Here is a 21,426-nt window from a genome sequence, read left to right on the forward strand (position 1 = left end):
CCTCCTGAATATTACAATTACAAGCTTTAGACAAAAATATTTTTTAAAAACTATTTGAAGATATTGGCGAGCGACCAAAAGCAGAAAGAAACTAGAGAATAACTCAAAAAAAGAGAACACTGAATGAAATTTGTGTGACTTTTCACCTTGAGGGAATTCCTTCGTCTGCAAGACTTTTGACAGCTAAAACTCAAGCAGAAAGCTGCATGCAGTCTTACCGGTTTGAAGTATCAGAATTCTTCTGTCTTCGGATAACAGGAATTTTACTCTTAAGTAGAATAAATAGAAGTTATTTTCGGTTTTATTTAAGTTATTTGGATTCTGGCATTTATTTCAGAACAGAGCTTATCTCTTGCAAGGCTGGAAATAATATAATCCTTCTTGAGTGTGTAAGTGCAGAGAGGAGGTTAATACATTAGATACATAGAAAAATGTTTCTATATATGAACTTATATAATAATCTCTGACTGATCCTTACAAATGATTTTTTTAACTTTCTTTGTATTTTTGTCAATGAGAACCTTTTTTACAGTGAACATACATGCTTTTGTAATAAGACATCTTCTGTTTTGAGAAGGTGCTTAGCGATGGGATCCAATAATTTCCAGTTTACTTCCTCAGTTCACTGATGTCATAGCATTCTTAATGAAAAATGAAAAACTTGGTATTTTGCTTCAGGAAAATGGGATGAGTGTTGCTGATCATGTTCGAAATTGCACTTGGGCAAAAAATGGCACCTACCAAGATGTTCATAATGCCTCTGAAGAAGCCACAGAACAAAACATACGAGCTGGTACCCAGGTGGTTTTGCAGGTTGGTCACTCTTTGGCTATTTTTTTTTAAATAAAATAATTACTAAATATTTTGAATATAGTTCAGTATTTCAGTGTAGAGTATAATTTTTTTGTTTTTATTATTTATTTATTTATTTATTTTTAAGTTTGTTGTTGGGGGAGGGGAACAGGACTTTATTGGAGAACAGTGTGTACTTACTTCCAAGACTCCTCCAAGTCAAGTTGTTGTCCTTTCAGTCTTAGTTGTGGAGGGCGCAGCTCAGCTCCAGATCCAGTTGCCGTTGTTAGTTGTTAGTTGCAGGGGGCGCAGCCCACCATCCCTTGTGGGAGTGGAACCTGCAACCTTGTGGTTGAGAGCCCACGCTCCAACCAACTGAGCCATCTGGCCACCCGGGAGCTGAGCAGCAGCTCATTGACTTCATTCTAGTTGTGGAGGGCATAGCTCGCTAGCCCATGTGGGAGTCGAACTGGCAGCCCCGTTGCCCAGAGCTCGCACTCTAACCAACTGAGCCACCCGTCTGCCCCTAGAGTATAATTTTTTAAATGTAATAAATTCACCACCCACATTTATCAGTTATCATACGCCATATTAATTTTGTTTTTTCCTTAACTTTCACTTTATAGTATACGTGTTGATAAACATTACCTATTATTTGTCTAGACATTTAAAAAATTTATTTAAATTTTATCATGGTGTACTATCATATGGACTCCTTTTTGCATTAACCATTATGTTTTTGAGATTTGTTGTTGATACATAGCCATAGTTCATTTATTTTAACTACTTTGTGGTATTGTAATTTATGATTATTTCACATCTGATTTATTTTTTCTGTTCATGGTTTTTAACTTGTTTCCAATATCTCACTATTCCAGATAGTGCTACATTGAATATTCTTATAGATGTATTTTTTCACACATGTGGGAGAACTTCCCTAGAATATGAACCTAGAAGTGGATTACTTGGTTGGAGGATTTGTACATTCTCAGCTTTACTTTGCTATTATTGCCAAGTTGGTTTCCAACATGGTTATAACAATTGACATCCCCTCCAGTAGCGTTTCTGAGTTCTTATTTCCTTATAGCTTCTCCATTACTTGTATAGTCAGATTTTAATTTTTGCCCCTCCTACATGTATGAAATGTTATCTTATTTTTTTTAACATTTGTGTTTCCCTGTTGTAATTGTCCTTTCCTTCATCACTACTGAAATTGAGCATTTTTTTCCTCATCTATGAATTGCCAGTTCGTATGCTTTTTCTGTTATTCTGTTGGGTTGTTTGTCTTTTTCTTATTGATCTGTACGAATTAATTATATTCATTCATTTTTTTAAAATCAGACTATTCATCAAGGCCACATGTGACTTTCACTGTGTTAAATCAAATGGACATTTTTCAGTCCTAATCTTACTAGACTCGTCAGGAGCATTTTCCAGAGTAGACCATTTCCCTCCCTGTTGAAACCCTTTTTCACTTGGCCTTCAGAATAGCAAACCCTTCTGTTTTCTTCTTAACTCACTGGCTATATCTCTGATTTTTTTTTACTGATCTTTCCATATCTCTCTGACGTTTTCTTGTTGAAGTGCCCAAGGCTCTTGTTGAAGTGTTCTTGGATCTCTTTTCTACTTATGCTTATTCTCATCAGTCATGTATCTTTAAATGTTATCTATATAGTGCAACTTCCACATTCTGTCTCTGGTCTGAGACCTCTCGTTTGAACTCTAAGGGTCCTGAACACTAATATTCAAATGCCAAGTTGGCATCTTCCCTTGGATGTCTATCTGATAGACATCTCAAACTAGCACGTCTAAAACTTGCTCAACAAATCTGCTCTTCCTGCAGTTTTTTTTCATTTTATTTAATGGCAGCTCTGTTTTCCAGTTGCTCAGGCCATCTTGTTTCCTGCCTTTTTATCTTACATCTAATTTGACAACAAATCCTGTCAACCTTCAGAATGTATGCAGAATCTGACTACTATTCAGTACACACGCTACCTCTTGTGTCCAAGCTTCCATAATCTTTCATCTGGATTATTGCAGTAAACTTCTAATTAGTATTCTTGCTTCTGTTCTTGCCCACACATTGCCCTGGTAATATTCTCAAAATAGTAGCCAGAGAGATCCTGTAAAATGTAGGTCAGATTGTATCATTTTTCTGCTTAAAATCCTCCATTAGTTTTCCATTATCATTAAGCATATAAAAGCAAAAGTTGTTCTGATGGTCTGTAAGGCTTTATTTATATCATTGCTCCTTAGGGTATGACCCATAGACTGACTAATGCTGGCCCACAACATAATTATAAAAATTGAGAATAAGAGTTTAGAAACCAAGCCGTTGACTATCTCTTGATTCTGGTGAAATTTTGGGTTTGTATTTTGTATGTATTTTTGCATTTCTTTTTTCCTGTTAGTTCATTTTAAACTATATTTTGCAATAGGATTGTTCTGCAAAAGATTGGGGAAAGAAAGCTATGGCAGTGTGAGAAGCTCTGTTCCACATGCTCTGTTTCTCAGCATATCTCCCACCACTTTTTCCCCTCCTCACCTCCTTGCTGTTCCTCAGATATGCTAGGCAGTTTCTTACCTCAGGTACTTTAAACTTGCTTTTCCTTTGGTCTGGAATGCTTTTCTCACAGATTGCTACAAAATTCAGTTTTGTCTTTTCAATCATTCATATTTATATTTATTCTCTACCCCCGCCTACCCCCCCCCCCCCCCCACACACACACACTTTCTTTTGTGTCCGCTCGGTCCCCCAGGACAATGAGGTGATACTCAATATCCTTATCTTGTTCTTGGTTTTGGCAGTATTTTTCAGGTTCAGTTGTTACAACATTTGTTATAGTTCTTGAGAAATGCTCTTTCTCAATTCTCAGATTACGGAATTTTACCTTTTTTCTTGGTTTGCTAAATTTTTTTTTTTTTTAAGAATGAATAAGTGCTGAATGCTTTTTCTGCATACATTGTGTGTTAATCGTGCTTTTTTTTCATTTTAATTTATTGATCGAGTATATTATACAAATAGATTTTTCTGATGTCAAGGCATTCGTACATTTCTGGGGTAAATACTACTCAGTCATAAAGTATTAGTTTTTTTAGAGGATTAGTGTCTATGTCTATGAACAGGGCTTCTTCCAACTTTGCTCAATTTGAATTGTTATTGTTATTTCAAGATTTTTGGCTATATGTTCATAAGTGATATTGGTCTCTTATTTACTTTTCTTATATAGTCCTTGTCTGTTTTTGATAGTGGGATTATAGTTTTATAAAAATACGTTGGGTGGTTTTCCTTCCTTTTTTTTTGTCTCTAAACAGTTTGTATAAAATAGGGATCATTGTCCATGTAGGTTAGGCAAAACTGTGCCTATAAAGCTGTCTAGGCCTGGTGTTCAGGGATGGATCAGATACCTTGATTACCAGTTCACTTTCTTTTGTGGAATTAATGTATGCATCTTTCCTATTTCTACTTGAATCGGTTTTGGCAATTTCTGTTTTGTCTACAAAATAACTTATTTTATTAAATTTTCAGTTATTAGCATAAAGTTATCCACTGAACTATTTTAATATTCTGTACTGGATATATAGTTATGTCCTTATTTCTATGTTTGTGCCTCTCTCTTGCTTTTCATGGTCACTGTTGCTAGGCTTACAGAGTCAGCTGTTGTTCTATTTTAATTATTTTACAGTTAACTTAATAGTCTGCTCATATGATTTTACAACTATATTGTGTTAATAGCTTATCCAGGGGATTTAAATCAGAATTATGGGTATAGAAGATATAAATGTCCTAGGTTTACAATTGACATAAAGTTCTCTTCAAAGTGTCTTAAAGGCCTTTGCACAGACCTGTTGTCATTATAATAATTTGTCTTCAATAACAAAATACAATTAATTATGTGATTATAATGAATTTAATTAAAGATACATATTGATAGATCCTCGTTAGTAGTACTATAATATGCAATCTGTTTACGCAGTCTTATTACTAAAACAGGTATATATACATAGCCAATAAACATGTAAAAAGAGGATAGACAGCTTTGTACAACTCATTCAGAAAATTCTTGATTTAGATATTTTTATTCTAAACTATATGTTTTATTCTTTTCATTTTATGACAATGATAGGGTTATTAAAGTTCTCAATTTTTAAAAAAATGCTGTTTTTCACTTGGTTTGTTTTTGGGGAGTGACAAATAATTTAATATTTGTCTAGATAAACATAAAAATACACAGATTTAATGAGTTTAAATTTCAGATATCAAGCTGGTGGTAGAAGCAGAATTAGAATTAACCTACAGTCTTATGTTTTTAAGTTTGTTATAGATCACTCAGTTGTCAGCATCTAAGAGGTTTTGTTCTTTGAATAAAAAATTTGCTGTTGAAATGCTGTAATGAATGGCTAATGATTTCTTTTGTCTTAGGTGTTTATTATAAACTCATCAAATATATTTCTTCTTGAACCTGCAAATGAAATAAAAAGTCTTCTGGACGAGCACACAGATATGTGTAAACGCATTCTTAACATTTATCGGTTCATGGTTGTGCAAGTATCAATGAACAAAAAGACTTGGTAAAAATATTTATTCTTTATGTTTTTTATATTGTGTGTATGAATATAGTCGTTTTTAGAGGATTAGTGTCTATGAACCGAGCTTGTTACAACATTGTAGAGACTTCTATTATTGAGTAGATGAATAAATATAATTTATATCATAATCATAATGACAACTATAGTCTCTCCTTCACTTTATCTCAACGTCTTTGATGAAACTTCCACAAGACCCCTTGGGTTATCTTTCTAAAGTGGACATGTAATGGCCTCCCGTGTCCCTAGGAATGAATGCATGGATGTATGTATGAATGAATGAATTTATGCATGTATGAATGAATTGAATGTATGAATGCCTAATTACTCAACCTGACACTCAAGGTCATGTACAGTCAGGTCCCTGCCTACTTTCCAGCCCTTCCTCAAGCCTGACCTCCACCCTGCAGGATGGGAATCTGCCTCCCAGTTTTATCAAATTGCTCTTTCCTGAGCACAATGTGAACTTTTCTTTACAATGTCTAATGCCTTCCATCTTTTCTTATTGTCACCATAACCATCCTTACATTCCACCTTCCCTTTTCCACATACCCTTATATTTTTCCCCCTCATTTCTTTTAATTCTGTGTCTGTATCTCTGTTATAGTTCTTACCAAAATTGTCTTAATCCCTAAATTACTTGTATAAATGTCTGTTTATCTCACTGAACTGATAGGCCCTAAAAGGTATATACTGGTTGTCTTGTTTCCATATTTCCTATATTTCTTAGCATAGTACCTTATATAGTATTGGTACATTATACATTTTTGTTTAGTTGAATGGAAAAATAGGCCTTTTGGGGAGATGAGAAGAGCTGTTCTTTAGTTTTTCGAAAAATGATACATGTTCATTATAAAATTCAAACAAAGAAAAGTTTTAAAAAGAAAATAAAAGTTGCCCAAAAGCTCACTCACCAAACCACACACACAGTTATATAGTTTTGTGCCATATGTATGTACCACAATTGTCTAACCAGTTATCTATTGATGGATATGTAGTTATTTCATTTTGTTTTTGGAGGAGGGGAGGACAATGAACATCCTTATACATACAGAATTTTTCTCCTTTGACTTAAAAAGTGGAAGTACTTGATGAAAGAGCATGGGGAAAAAATGGCTTTATTTTGAGAAAATTATTCACAGTATTAATATAGTTACATCTAGAAGTAGTTATTGTTATTAACTTATTTGGAACACTTTTCTGTGCCAGGTATCATTTTAAGCACTTTACATTCATTTTCTTTCACAATCTTTGTAGCACTGTGTGAGGGTGCTATAATATCTCTATTTTACATGGTGATTCTTAGATATAAAGAGATTAGATAACTTGTCCTTGTTCACACAGCTGAGAGTTGAACTATGGTCCTTCTGACTTCAGAGCCCTAGTTATAATTAGCCTGTAGCTATACTACTTTGGATCATTCTTTTGTTAGTCCTCCCTCCTTTTTTCTTTTTGTATATACTTTGAATCAATGCTTTTGAGCCAGATTAAAGTGAGAGACTTACTATGTGGAACACAATTTTAGAATATTTTTCTTAATTTTTATATATTCCCTTGAAGTCATAGCATGATGAGAGGTTACCTACATATTTTCATTGCGTTTACAAGACTATGAATTAAAATCATTATTATTGTATTAATAATAATACAATAATTACTAATTATTAATAATATAATAATTATTATTAAAGTGAAAGATTTATCTGATATGTGATTGAGTTTTCGTTTGACCGCAAATCAGATAAGATTTATTTGGAAATCTGTACTTGATTGCATGTGTTGTTGATTTCAACTAGTTTTTCATTTCATATAGCTAAGCTAGAAGCCTAGGATTACAAATGTGGCAACTTTGATTTTTATTTTATGAATGAGTGCATGCATTTAATAAATTCAGGATGTTTTTCATTGTGTGATACTTTTCTATTTGGTTCTGCTCTTCTCAGAAAAACCATGACATCTAGATATGAGATCTGTTGCTGCCTCTGCCATGTTTCTCACATGGATTGTTCCATGTATTGCTATGCCTGGAATGGGTCGACAAACAGGAGGGGCCTGTGATAGGGGCTTGAGCTGTTAGCTTGGCTATAAACCCAACTGAAATCTCCTTGTCAGTCCCTTTTTCCCCATATGATTGAATTGTTAAGTGCAAATACAATAGTTTTATGGTCTTAATAATAAGCATCTAGGAAAAAGAGGCAAGGTAAAAATAATACAGATTTGGCTTGACTTGCAGTACCCAAAGAGAATAAAGGTTAAAAAAATGACCAAACTAAAAAGGATGGAAAGAGTCAGTAGCCTGATTGGCCTTGATTGCTCATCAGGCTTATTGTGATCTATTAATATTAATCTTCAATTATGTAGTTTTTGAAATTGAACCCGGTACAATTCTAGATATGTGGTTGTTCTCCATGTTGTAAAGATGGATCAAGGTACGAGGTGTGATCAGCAAATGCGGTGAATGCTGCCGCCGAGTGCCATCCAACAGAATGGCAGGAATCTTCAATAGGGGAAGTGGTGCTTTGAACCTTAGTAACAGTGTGTGACAAGTTTCAACTTGTTCGGTGCAGTCAGTCAGGTGTGAGCTATGGGTGAGAGAAGGTGTTTATTAAATAGTGCTGTAAATCATGGATCACGAACAACGCATGAAATTTAGTTTCAAACTGCAAACAAGTGCTAAAGAAAAACACGAAATGTTAAAATTAGTTTATGGTGATGCTGCAGTGACCATGATCTTTCACCATGTGACTTCTGGCTCTTCCCAAAGTCAAAATCACCATGAAAAGTAAACGTTTTGAATTGATTCAAGATGTTGAGGCAGCCACAACAGCGCAACTAAAGACACTCACGAAATAGGACTTACAGAACTGCATTAGAAAGTGGCAAGAACGATGGGATAAGTGTGTTCGAAGATGGAGGGAGTATTTTGAGGGGGATTAATGGCAATATGTCTTTTACTGTAGTAAGTTTTTTTAGTTAAACATTCACAGTATTTTTTGATCACACCTTGTAGATGCGTCAAGATAGAACTACGTTATATAGATAGATGAGTGTTCTTCTAACAGCTCCCTAAGGTTACTATTTGATTTGTGGTGTGGGGAGATGGGCGCAGTCCTTACATTTTCACCCCAATTCATCAGCTTTCGCATAAATTTTTATTTGATAAGAGGGTATTGTGGCTGATAAATGGTTTTAAAATAAAGTAGATTTATTGGAATTTAAAATTTTAATATCCAAAGAATTCTAAAAATTTGAAAGATTTTATATTTGAGTTATTGAAAGATAATAACCATTTTTATAACAAATATTAATTTGAAAGTTACCTATTAACCAAAAGCAAACATGCAAGAAGGAAACATTAATTAATTTTTTTACTTTAAGGGAACAGATGCTGCTTGTGTTGCTCAGAGTCACGGAGTCTGTACTGAAGATGCCATCACAAGCTTTTCTACAGTTCCAGGGGAAAAAAAATACGACCTTGGCAGGTCGACTTGCAGGACCACTTTTCCAGGCAATAAAAATAAATGAATAAATAGACAGATAGTTAAATAGATGGATAGATATGTATTTTTTTAAGATTCATTGAGCTTTGCACTTGTTACCTGGGGGAAAAAGCTTATCAGAGATCATTTTATATTAAAGGATCTTGTATACAACTAAATTTAAAGTTCGTATCTAAATAGGCTATTTGCCTTATGTAATATCAGGTCTGTGAAAAAAATGTTGAAACAGGCTGATGATATTTACTTTTATGTCTTGTGTGTCATACTTATGTATGATTGCGAAAAGCTGCCAGAAGGCTTCATGAGTAATGGCCTGATTTTTTTTTGCTTTGTGAGTTTCCAATTCTCTGGTATTGTTAGAAAAACAAGACTTCGTTTTAAGTTGTTTCATCATAATGACAAAGTAGTAAACAATTAAGATTTTTACTTATCATGCTGTTCCATAAGACTTTATTCCCTTCCCTTCTTTATTTGAAATATCGGTGGTGGTTTGTTTATATAGGAATATATAACCCTGTTTTCCAACCTGAGGATAGAGTACTGACTTTAAATGTATTGTAGATTCTTTGGATAATAGACAGCAAAATATTTTCTTAAGATGCCACATTAAATACAAATACATGGAAAATAGTTCTTAATGTCAAAGATAAGAGCTATCTCAGATCTAATATTTGGCTATAAGTATAACCAGTCAAATTAATTTTTTTTCAGATATGCTAATTTACCTAAAATTCTGTGCTGGTAGTGATTAATCCTTTGTAACCAGCTACATTCATTAAACTCCTCTTGACTTCATTAGCTTTTTTCCTTTTTAAAATTTACCCATTGTTAGAAGGTTAGTTAGCTCCCAATGGTGGGAGCTACAGGAAGACAAAATTTTACCTTGCTATGTGGAATAACTTTTTTGTAGTCTGAATGTTTAAAGGCAGAATGGAGGGTCACTAGTGTTCTATCCTGTAAACCACTCATTTTCACCTTTATATTTGATGTATACCGTATTTTGCCGTGTATGATGCACTCCTGTGTATAATACACATGTTTTTGGCCCAAACTTTCAGGGAGTAAAACTTTTGTTTTAATTTTTTAATTCAAATTTTTGTTTACATTTAGGTATTGTTTTTTGTATTATAAAGGAATGTTAGCATTTATTTTTTAACATATTATGATGCAAGAAATTTAATGTAACAAATAATTACAAAACACAAGAACAGGTACAAGATACAAGAAATTTTATGTACCAGTAACAAATATACGATATTTATGCATCAGAGAAGGCCAAGAATTCTTCATTGTTGCAAGTTCGTCATAAGTTCAACAAAACCAATTATCGTATTCCAGGGTATTATTTTGTAATAGATATAGTTATTGAGTTCTAGAGTTAACAATTTTAACTCATAAACATAAATAAAAGAATTTAAAATATTTATATAGATACTGAATTAGTACAACCAAGGAAAATGCATTCTTATTTTTCCCTCACAAATTTGGGCAAAGAAGTGATCATTATACATGGCAAAATATGGTAAATTTATGTGAATTCCTTAGTAAAATTTATAGAGTTCAGCTTTTGAAAAACCCTTTATTTTCTGACTTATTTCTTCAATTGGTGGGTACATGTTCAGTAGTTTTTAATCTTTTTATGAATAAATTTTTTATTCTGTGATTGGATTAATTACAGAACACCTTTATTTCCTCTGGTGTCTTTAACATGAAATTTAATTTTATCCTTCAGTTTACATATAATTTTTCAAAAACACATTTCATTAAGTACAGAACTAGCTAATTTGTTTTTTTAGAATATTCAAATTATATAGTTAGTGATTTCCATCTTTAATTTGAGAATGTAAGTTTTGTTTTTTTAGTTCAGTAACCGTTTACTACTCAATAATTTCAGTGGTTCATATTGTGGAGACTTTTATCTCTTTTTAAAGAGCATTTTATTTAACATTAATGCAATAGAGCATGAAGGATAGTTACAACTTTAGGTAGATTTCTTGTTAGTTTTGGTACCTTGTCTTAATTGCTAGAATATTGAGACTTGGCAGTTGTTGAAATGAAATTTATAGTAGATACTAATAATTGCATGAATTACTTTTATAGTATTTGACCAAGAAAAAGTCATGGATATTATTCTGCTTGTTCTTACATAATTTTTAAATAATTGAATATCTGATTTTGAACATATTTCATTATTATTTCTTATTATTTATCTTTGTAGACTCTTATAGTTGCCTGGATCAAAGCAAATCTAAATGTGTACATTTCCCGAGAACTCTGGGATGAGTTACTCTCAGTCTTGTCATCGTTGACTTATTGGGAAGAGTTAGCCACCGAGTGGTCACTGACTATGGAGACACTAACGAAAGTTTTAGCTAGAAATTTATATAGTTTGGATCTCAGTGACTTACCTTTGGATAAGCTGAGTGAACAGAAGCAAAAAAAGCACAAAGGAAAAGGTAAGAGTCGTTCACAGAGATTCTTCATATAAATTTAAGTAAGTTGGTCTGGGAACAGAGGTGAGGATAAAAGTCATGTTTTCTCTTAATATTCTCTCCATTTACCCTGAGGGTTAAAAAAATTTTGACAATAAAACATGTAGGTACCTTGCAGTTTTTTTTGAAGAACATTAAAATCAGTAGTAATTTTGAGGAGAGATGAAATGTTGTGTACATATCTAGTTAAAGTTAAATAAATAATTCAGAATCTTAAATATGGAAACTTATAAAACACTTTTTCATCATACACAATTTTTTTGTCAGAACTTAAGACAGTGTTTTTGTTACTCTATTTAAAAAGAGTTATTTGAAAATTATTTTGAAAACATTTTCTTAGTTTTAACTAAAAGCAAACATTAGATGTGGACTGTGTATCTAATGTTAAAAAGGAGTAGAGATTATATGATTAATACATGTTTTTATGATCCTTGCTTTGTTAGTACTTTTCATTCTTAATAGTTAGTTGCTACCTAGAGATCAGATCTGAGTCACATTTCATACTTAACAATAGTCCAGGATCGTAAGTTTGTGACCAGCCTACTTTTTCCTGGATTATTTATTTCTTAAATGACGTATTGACAAGTAGAGATTTAGTAATTTCAACCAGAGGATGGCTTTTGGTTAGCTTATTTCCTATCTTTTTTGCTTGTCCAAATGTTTCATTTCTATTACGAATCAAGTAGGTGGCAAAGGATTTATATAATAGTTTATTGTTGCAGTGTATCTTAACAATTCTGCATCTGTTTAGTAATATGATTTTTACATAAAATGAAGTTTAATGAAGCAGTACACAGCATTTTATTTTGTTACTTTATGAGTAAATCTAAGACTCCGAGACAAGGTGACACATAATTTGAAGAGATTATTCATCAGGTGATAGTATACTAACATTGCAAATCTACATTTTTAGGAGTTGGACATGAATTTCAGAAAGTTTCAGTTGACAAGTCGTTTTCTAGAGGATGGAGTCGTGATCAGCCTGGCCAGGCCCCAATGAGACAGAGAAGTGCAACAACCACTGGTTCCCCAGGAACTGAAAAGGCAAGGAGTATAGTGCGGCAAAAAACTGTTGGTATGTACTGTATAAAATCATGAGAATCATCCAGGGCAATCCATTTATAGTCTTTAGTAACAATGTATGAAAGTACAGATTTTTTTTTTATCAGTTGACTTTTGTTGTTAAGTGAAACACTTCTATAGCGAAACATTTTTTTCAGTAGTACTCAGTGTCCAGTGGCATGCTGTGTTATTCCTTTATGCTCTTAAGATTTATCTTACATTATTGTTTTTATGTAGTTTATTTCACTGTAGATATCAATAATTTTAAACTGTTATTTTACAGAATTGAAGAAATAGAACTCTGATTCACTTTCCAGAACTCATGCATTAACTGGTATAGTTTCTAAGTGAATATACTCACAAATATGGAGAATTAGGGCAGCTGATTTTCAGTGCTACAATTACATACTTAGATCATCTCCAAAGACAGCTGAGGCCAAGGTGGAGTCTATTGCTAGGTTCCTTGCTGCTTTTAACATACATGAAAGAAATTTGTATAATCTTGGGAATAGCAACAAAGGAACAATGAAGGGACGAATTTCTGGATGTAGGAACATTCAGCATACTGTGGACTTAGCTACCATCTTACTCCTTTTCCTCTCAGATTTATAACTTGGTCTGAATTGTAGTAGACAGAGTGCTATAATGAAAAGCCAGAGAGCTTTGTCCTAGTCTCTTTTTTCACTCTCTTTCGTTACTAAATAGCTAGATAACCTTGAACAATTTACTGAACTTCCCTAGGCTTTATTTACTTCATCTGTATAATGGGAATAATAATATCTCATATGCCTGAAACAAAATTCCTTCAGGTTACTTTAGACTTTAAAGTCTGATTCTATGGAAGGAGAATTTCCTGTGGGAATGTACCTGTATTTAATGGTAATCAGTGCAAGCATTAACTTTAAAGAAATTTAAAACCGCTGTTGTAAGGATATGTCATCTATAAAATGATGGGTTCTACAGTGTTAAGGATTACATTCTAAAGGAAGAAACAAAGATAGAAAGAGAATAGGGAAATTAAAGATTTTAAAAGTCTTAAAATCGTGGTTAGTTTTAAATCCTTCAGAATAATTATGTTTTCGCAATTATTTTCTGCCAGTAAAATAAGCACAGACTTATATTGACCTCAAGCAGGAAGAATAAGAAATGATACAAGGAAAAAGGATATTGATAGATTAAAATTAATATAATACTTAGAAATTTTGATATAGAACCATTTTTTGAAATTCTTGGTTAGATATTGATTACATCTGAAATGGCTTTCTTTGTTTTATATTATTATCACATTTACAGAAAATATTTGTGTATTGGTTAGGAAGGAATTGTCTTTTAAGTTTAAAATTTTACTTAGTTTTACTTAATTAAAACTTGAATCTTTTTTTAAAGTTCCATATATATATATATATATATATATATATATATATATATATAAAATGTTTTTTTCCTTTTATAGAAGTAATTTATGCTTAATGTGGAAAGTAAAGTTTAAGGAATCATAAAGACCCATTAGCTAACTAATAAGTAATGATTGTTAACATGTTGACATATTTCTAATTTTTCAAAAGCATATAATGAGTAAAATATTCATCTTAATACCTGACTTTGGTACCTGTTAAAACAACCTATCTAGCTTGTTTATTGAACAAACCTATCAAATAAAAAGTTAAAGTATTAAAAATTTTGTTGAGAAGGGTGTCTGCATAAAGGTAGAAAATACTAAAAGCAGCAGCAGATTAAATTAGGATATTCTTTGGACATATATTTTCTTAAATTTTTAAAATTAATATTTTATGTTTTAAGTGAATTTAGTTTAAAATTCGAACTATGATAAGATACGTACATTTTAGTAAGTCTTTCCCTCATCACTACTCCCCACCCTTTCCAGTTCACCTCATTAGAGACAACCCCTGTTACCAGTTTCCTGAGCATGCTTCTAAAGATACTTTATGCATATACAGACATATAGCATAATATGTATACATTGTTGTGAACTATAGCTTTTTAGACATTGAAATGAAAAAAATTATTTTTTAAGTACTCAACTGTGGAAGCATTATTCTAAGCATTGAGGCTACAGGTAGGAGCAAAGCAATAAATTCCACTGAAGCTGACAATTTTAGTGTTGGGGCGACATATAATAAACCAGATAAGCCAGTAAACATGCCAGGAAGTGGTAAGTGCTATAAAGAAAAGTAAATCAGGGTAAGTAAGGGACAAGAGAGTATAGGATGAGGAAATGGGACTGTTTTATCTATGTCAATGAAAGCCTGTGTAATCATGTGATTTAAGATCAGAGACCTGAATAAAGTGAGAGCAGATATTTAGAGGAAGAGTGTTCTAGGCAGAAGAAAAAATATAAAAGCAGTGGAGCAGGAGTGTGGCTGGGTATTTGAGGAAGCATAAGGAGGCCAGAGTGGTGAAGTGTGGAGTATGGAAGAGAGTGCTAGCGGGTGAAATCAAGTTATAAGGATATATCTTAAAGATTATTGCATATCAGAAAATGTTGAACTTCTTGTATCAGGTTTCATTACACGGAAGTACCATTATTTAACCTGTATCTTGAAGATGGATATTTAGTTTATTTCTAATTTTGTGCTATTAAAAATGACAATAAAGTTATGTATGTTTCTATAGTTTATACTTATATACAGGTATATCTGTAGGTTTAATCTGTAGGATTCAAAATTAAGTTGCCCTTAAAACAATGAGGACCACTACACACCAGTTAGAATGGTTAAAATCCAAAATACTGACACCACCAAATGCAGATAGGGTTGTGGAATATCAGTAACTCCCATTGCTGATGGGAATGCACAATGGTACATCCACTTTGTAGACTGTTTGGTAGTTTCTAAAAAAAATGAAAAACTAAACATAGTCTTACCGAAGGATCCAACTGTCCTGTACACAAATATTTATAGCAGCTTTACTCATAATTGCCCAAACTTGGAAGCAACCAAGATGTTCTTCAGTAGGTAAGTGGATTAACAAACTGTGTACATCCGCATATGGAGTATAATTCAGTGATAAGAGGACATGAGCTATTGGGCCATGAAAAAATACAGAGGAGCCCCAAATGCATATTGAAAAATGAAAGAAGCCAATCTGAAAGGGCTACATAAGTATAATTTCAACTATATGACGTTCTGGAAAAGGGAAAACTAAGACTAAAAAGGTCACTGGTTGCCAGGAAGTGGAGGGTGGGGAGCAGGGTAAGGAGGAGGGTGACTAGGTGGAGCATAGAGGGACTTCAGAGTAGTGAAGCTACTCGATATGTCATACATGGCATTGTTGTGCATACATGTCATAACACGCTTGTCAAAAACTCAGAATGTACAATGCGGAGAGTGAGCCCTAATATAAACTACGGAGTTTTCTTAATTACACTAGCAGTATTGGCTCATCAATTGTAAGAATATATCACACTAATGCAAGGTGTTAATATTTGGGGAAATTGGGGTTGGGGAGACGGGGACATATTGGAACTCTTTGTACTTGGCACTCAATTCTTCTATAAACCTAAAATTTGTTTTAAAAAATGAAAGTGCATTAATTTTAATATATATATATATATATATATATATATATATATATATATATATATTCAAGAGGAACAGAAAATAATTTAGACATTTGAAATAAGCACAGCTTTACCTGCAAAAAAATTTTTTTTAAAGTTTGTATTCTCCATTTCTTAATTTCATGACTTGCATTGGGAAAAACAAATCACAATTATATTTCTGACTTTAATTTACATTTCTCTTTAATCCAGTATTTCCTTTAAAAACAAACCTAATTCTTCTCATTAAAACTATCATATTCTTTACCATGACTGAATTATCCGATTGAGTGATAGAATATATAACTTTTTAAGACTAATTTAACTTAAAAACAGCTTTGTTTATGCTAGTAGTCTAAACTGATGTAAGTGTCTGATGTCCTTATAATTCATGAGGACGTTAATATAGTCTATGGTGAAATTTGCGAAATAATAATTTTGTTATATTCAAAGACTTGTTTTATTGGTTGTTTTTTAGAATTTTCAGATAGGAATTCTGCTAAGAGAATTTCTTTTTCACTTAAAAAAATATTCATTTAAAAAAATATTGAACATTGCATTGCATAATCCTTTAACCCTCAGATTACCCAGAATGGCCTTAGTAAGAAATTTTCTGTTATTAATATTGAGTTTGAAATGTAATGAAAAAATTATTTTGGACAGCATAGCTAAGGTTTTACTTATGTCAAGAAATATTAAGAGAAATGCAGTGAATTTAGGGCTTATTTTAGAATATACTCATGAGAAGCAATGTAACTGGTTTGCAGTTATGATTTAGGACCTGGTATTCAACATTTGGAAGAAATACATTACTGTTTTTTTCTTCAGATTTTCCTCTTAGTTTATGTTTATTATAATATTGGGCCTAAATTTGAGGACTTACAAAGCTCTTTCCGCCAATGGACACACTTGTATACATGTGTGATTTTTACTTAGTTGTAAATGGAGAAATAGGTATAGCATTTTGGAAATGAGAAAAGGCCAGAGTTGCCCTCCTCCTGTTTATTTTGTATGTTTGTGTGTTTTTAGTGATCCATCGCATTTGCTATCCATGAATTTTTTATGCTGCATGCGAACTCTGGAGTGAAGGTTACAGGTTTTGATACAGTGTGTCTGTTTTATTGGCCAAAATGAATTTATGTGGAATGCATCTGTTTTTCTTTTTTATTCATTTTTTTGAGAGGGGTCAAAACAAGAAGCCTTCAAAAATTGGCATGCTTATAGGTTTGAAAATTTGGATGTTATGTTTTCCATACTGCTCTGCCATCTACATAAAGCATATTGCAGATTTAAGATCACTGATGCATGTGGTTTAGGAATATATGTAGCAATAGAAATGATAGTGGCTTTACAGAGATTCTCTGACCTAAGCTTTAGATTAGTACATCTCAAAAAATCCCAGTAGCTAATTCATTATAAGTTATTTTCTATAGTGTGAGTTGCACAGCTGTGAGGTACTTGACAGATTTGCAGGTATGCATAAAGACCTGAAGTATGGTAACAGATGGAGGGGTCATTTTTGAAGAATTCATTCCAGGTTATAACACTAACTTACACCAATGCAATTTTGGAAGAAGTTCCAGGGGACATGCCCAATTTCTTCCTTCAAGTTGATGGTGGGAAAGAAGGAACAGAAGGAATTACTACTCCAAGGAATTATCTAACCCAAAGGAAAAATTAGAAAAAAGCTTGTAATTCATTTATGGAATCGAAAATTTGACTCAATTTAGTTTTAAAAGAAATATCTCTAAAAATCATATCTGATTATAACTGTAGATGGTATGTTACTAATAAGTAGCACTTCAAGTTTTGCCTGTGTGTATCTTTGCTCTAACAAGTGTTACTGAGTGATTATCTTGAAATCAACATAACTTCTATTTCAAATTGGATTATAGAATTGTTCACTTTCACAAGAAGGAGCTAGCAGGAAAACACAAGTAGGGCAAGGTTCTAACATTTTGTATGTGGGTTCCATTTTAAAATACAGTTATCTTTACCACATTACATAGCAAGCCATATACTGAAGAGAGGTTGTCATTGTCTTAATGTATTCCAGCCTTGCGTGTTTTGCTGCACATAACATTTACCTAAAAGCTGCTCCTAAAGAATCCTTTATTTTGCCAACGTTAAAATTTTTTGAAAAAAATCTGTAATTATCCTTTCCAGTTATAAACTCTATGACATACAGTTTTTGGTTAATACTTTTTCTGGTTTTCTCCTCTATATATTCACAATTGTGATTTTTGTTTTTGAAATGATTATGCTGGGCTGCCCAAATACAGATACTCGTTCAGTAATGATTTATCGAGCTCATATGTGCCAAGCACTAGGAATATAAAAAGTTGGGAGGCTAACATAGAAAACATAACAATCCACTAAAATTAGATTGTAAGCTTTGTAAAAACAGGAATTCTTGTTTGTTTTGTTCTTTGCTATATTGCTAGTAAGTATGTGAGAAAGTCAGAAAAGATTCACAGATGAGATGACATTTTGAGTATGGAGTGTCAGGAAGAAAAGACCAAGTATATTATGAACTCACAAAGCCATACTGTTGTGAAAGAACGTGAAATTTTCAGAGAACAGTGTAAAATTCTGTGTGGCAGCAGCACTGGGAGAACAAATTGGAGGTGATGAAGTTTCAGTGGTTATTGCAGCCAACTCACAAAGGCCTTGTGTGATAGGCTAAGGAATTTAGGCATCAGGGAACCAAATATTTCTGATAATCAGGAAAACCCAAGATTTTGAATTGATGTTAACATTCAGATTTCTTTTTTTTTTACCAACATCATTATTATACTTTGTATTATGCAATTTTTTAAAAGTCCTTTATCCATACAATAACTGTACACATAACTATTCAAGAATTCCAAAACTAAATGTTAAGTTAAAAAAATGTTCAGGAAGTATAAACTTGATTAATTTATTTCTAAGTGCATTAAAATTTGTCTTTAATTTTGTGAACTGGTGACTGTCCTTTTAAGACATGACCAAATACAACTACAAGTACAATTTTAAAAAGTTTTTGCCTTTAAAACTTAATCTCTTAAATTTTTATGTAATATGCATATGAATAAGCACACGTGTTTATTTTCCTTTATACTAATTGCAAATTCTATAGTCTGTAAATATTTCTACTTAATTTAAAAAATTATGCTATTAACTTTCATATAAATAAGAGGTACTGATTTGATTAAGCATTTTTCTACCAGGAACAAATACCACAAAATTTAGTTCTTTAGATTATGAACTACATAAAATTTTCTTAAAATGGACCTGTAAGTGACATTGAAACTTTATTAGGGAAGAGTATGAAAATAGGAACGATTTGTTCTTGGAATTCAGCTTCACTAAGACAAGTGGCTCAGAATTGACTCAGAATGGCTAAGAGAAATGCCCAAATGTGGTACCAAGAATTTCTTTGAACTCATAATACTGAGTTCTTTTCAATGTTTCTGTTCAATGAACTTTTCAACCTTTGGTTTTGAAAACATAGGGCTAATAAAAGTGTCTGCTGTTTTTTAATGCTATACCATTGTAACTGCTAATAATAAAAAGCATTTTCCTGCTTTACACCAAAAAATTTACATACAAAATGTCATGTGTGTTCTCTGATTTCTTTTCTTACAGCTTGCCAGTATTTGCCGTGCTGAAATGTTTTAATTTGAAATTTCCTTCCTTTGTATCTTTTAGTTTTCTCTGTTGCTGCTTTTTCTGTGACACAAGCCTTTCATTATAGTCACTCTTCTTTTTTCCTTCCCCACTTCTTTCTTTTCCTTTTTTTAAAGCCATGAGAAGCCGATCCATTGGTGAATGTGCTCTGCCATCGGCCTATATACGCAGTGCTAAAAGTGCTCCTGTTCTGATCCATACTTCCAAACCCTTCTTGCCTGATATTGTTCTCACTCCCCTTTCTGATGAGCTTTCAGGTAGTGCCACCTCTGCTAATTTCTGCACCACCTTTTTCACTTTTTAATCCTGCTTTCAAATTTTGCTTAATCAAATAAGCTCTTCAAAGTTAATTTCTTTGGGGGAGGTGTGGGAAATTCGTTGAGAAATCAACATTTTGAGTTATTTGAACTCTAATGCTATCCTTGCAGTTCATTCTGGAAGTGCTGAGTTTAGTGCTGTGCCAATGTCTGATATTTTTGGTTGTAAATGGCCAATATTTTTCTCTGTTGTTCGATTTTATTTCCTTCTCAGATGAGTAAAAGAAGTAGTAGTATAAATTTATACTATTATAGATGTCTCACAAAAGATGACTTAGAAGACAACAATCAGAGCCTTGACTTTTAATTTCCCATTGTTTTGCCCAGCAATGTGGTAAATCATGTGTTCTCCATCATCTGTAGTAGTGGAACAAAGCAGGTGGAGTTAATAATCAAGAAAAGTACATAATCTAAGAGTTGCTTTGGAATAAATCTTTTGTGTTTATATTAGATTATAATAGTATATAGAATTCTAAGAACTCACTCATATTTAAACCACGTGTAAAGAAACCATTCTGTGGAACCTCAATTTCTAAAGAACCTCAAAACCTGCTCAACTTTCCAGTCCTGCCTCAGGTTCTTGATCCCAGTACAGGGATGGTCTTCTTTTTAAGAAGATTTAATTAACATAATAAAATGTATAGATTTTGGTTCAGTAAGTTTTGAGAACTGTACACACCTCTATTAACCATTACCCCCCCAAAAACAGTTTCCATTACCCCCAAAATTCCCTCATGACACTTTCAGTATCCTTCCTGCACACAACCACCTTTTAATTTCTATCACCACAGGTTAATTATTTCCTTTTTAAAATTTTTTTTTACATAACTAAAATCATATAGAGTCTCATTCTTTAGACAGAAGCAAACCTGTGTTGAATATAGTTACTACGCAAAATAGCTCAAAGAAAGTTACTTGGACCTTCTTGGGTACTTTTCTCTCTTAGGAGTGTTTGCCTGACACTGCCACTTTTGGTGAGGTTGCTGTTTTTTTATTTTTTATTTTTTGTTTAAAAACAACCCATCTCCCTTTTAGTTCCTAGTGTACTGTAGGTTCATGTGAGGAAAGGTGCATTTTTATTAATAATGATATTTCAGGTGAAGTCCCTTCCAAAATCCTCAGTCCAGTTAAGATCAGAGATTTCTCCCAAACCAAGTGGGGTACATAATACAGAGTTAAATATGTGTAGACATGCAGACACTTTTTTGTTTGATAGTCTTTGGAAATACTGCAAATGAAAAATTTAGTATTGGCTTTTTTTTTTTCTTAATTTATATTGGGGAACAGTGTGTTTTTCCAGGATCCATCAGGTCCAAGTCAAGTTGTTTTCAATCTAGCTGTGCAGGGCGCAGCTCAGCTTCAAGTCAAATCGCTGTTTTCAATCTAGTTGTAGAGGGCGCAGCTCACTAGCCCATGTGAGAATCGAACCGGCGACCTTGGTGTTATGA

General features: G+C 32.8%; 1 protein-coding gene across 14 annotated transcripts in view; it reads left to right on the forward strand.

Moving 5' to 3' along the window:
• Nucleotides 1-21,426, forward strand: part of RALGAPA1 (Ral GTPase activating protein catalytic subunit alpha 1) — a 212,644-nt gene that overhangs the window by 57,816 nt on the left and 133,402 nt on the right. For 10 of the 14 annotated variants that reach the window (XM_088796874.1, XM_019750420.3, XM_019750426.3 and 7 more), the window contains exons 12-17: nucleotides 679-813; nucleotides 5,216-5,364; nucleotides 8,758-8,887; nucleotides 11,098-11,335; nucleotides 12,285-12,446; nucleotides 19,778-19,918. In XM_088796874.1, the coding sequence (XP_088653000.1) occupies nucleotides 679-813; nucleotides 5,216-5,364; nucleotides 8,758-8,887; nucleotides 11,098-11,335; nucleotides 12,285-12,446; nucleotides 19,778-19,918 (955 nt within the window). The remainder of the gene's footprint in view (nucleotides 1-678; nucleotides 814-5,215; nucleotides 5,365-8,757; nucleotides 8,888-11,097; nucleotides 11,336-12,284; nucleotides 12,447-19,777; nucleotides 19,919-21,426) is intronic. The other 4 variants (XM_088796869.1, XM_088796870.1, XM_088796873.1 and 1 more) reach the window with 1 other exon arrangement.

Source organism: Rhinolophus sinicus, chromosome 3 (assembly GCF_057876585.1).
Source record: "Rhinolophus sinicus isolate RSI-liver-muscle chromosome 3, RSI-T2T, whole genome shotgun sequence".
Taxonomy (NCBI): domain Eukaryota; kingdom Metazoa; phylum Chordata; class Mammalia; order Chiroptera; family Rhinolophidae; genus Rhinolophus; species Rhinolophus sinicus.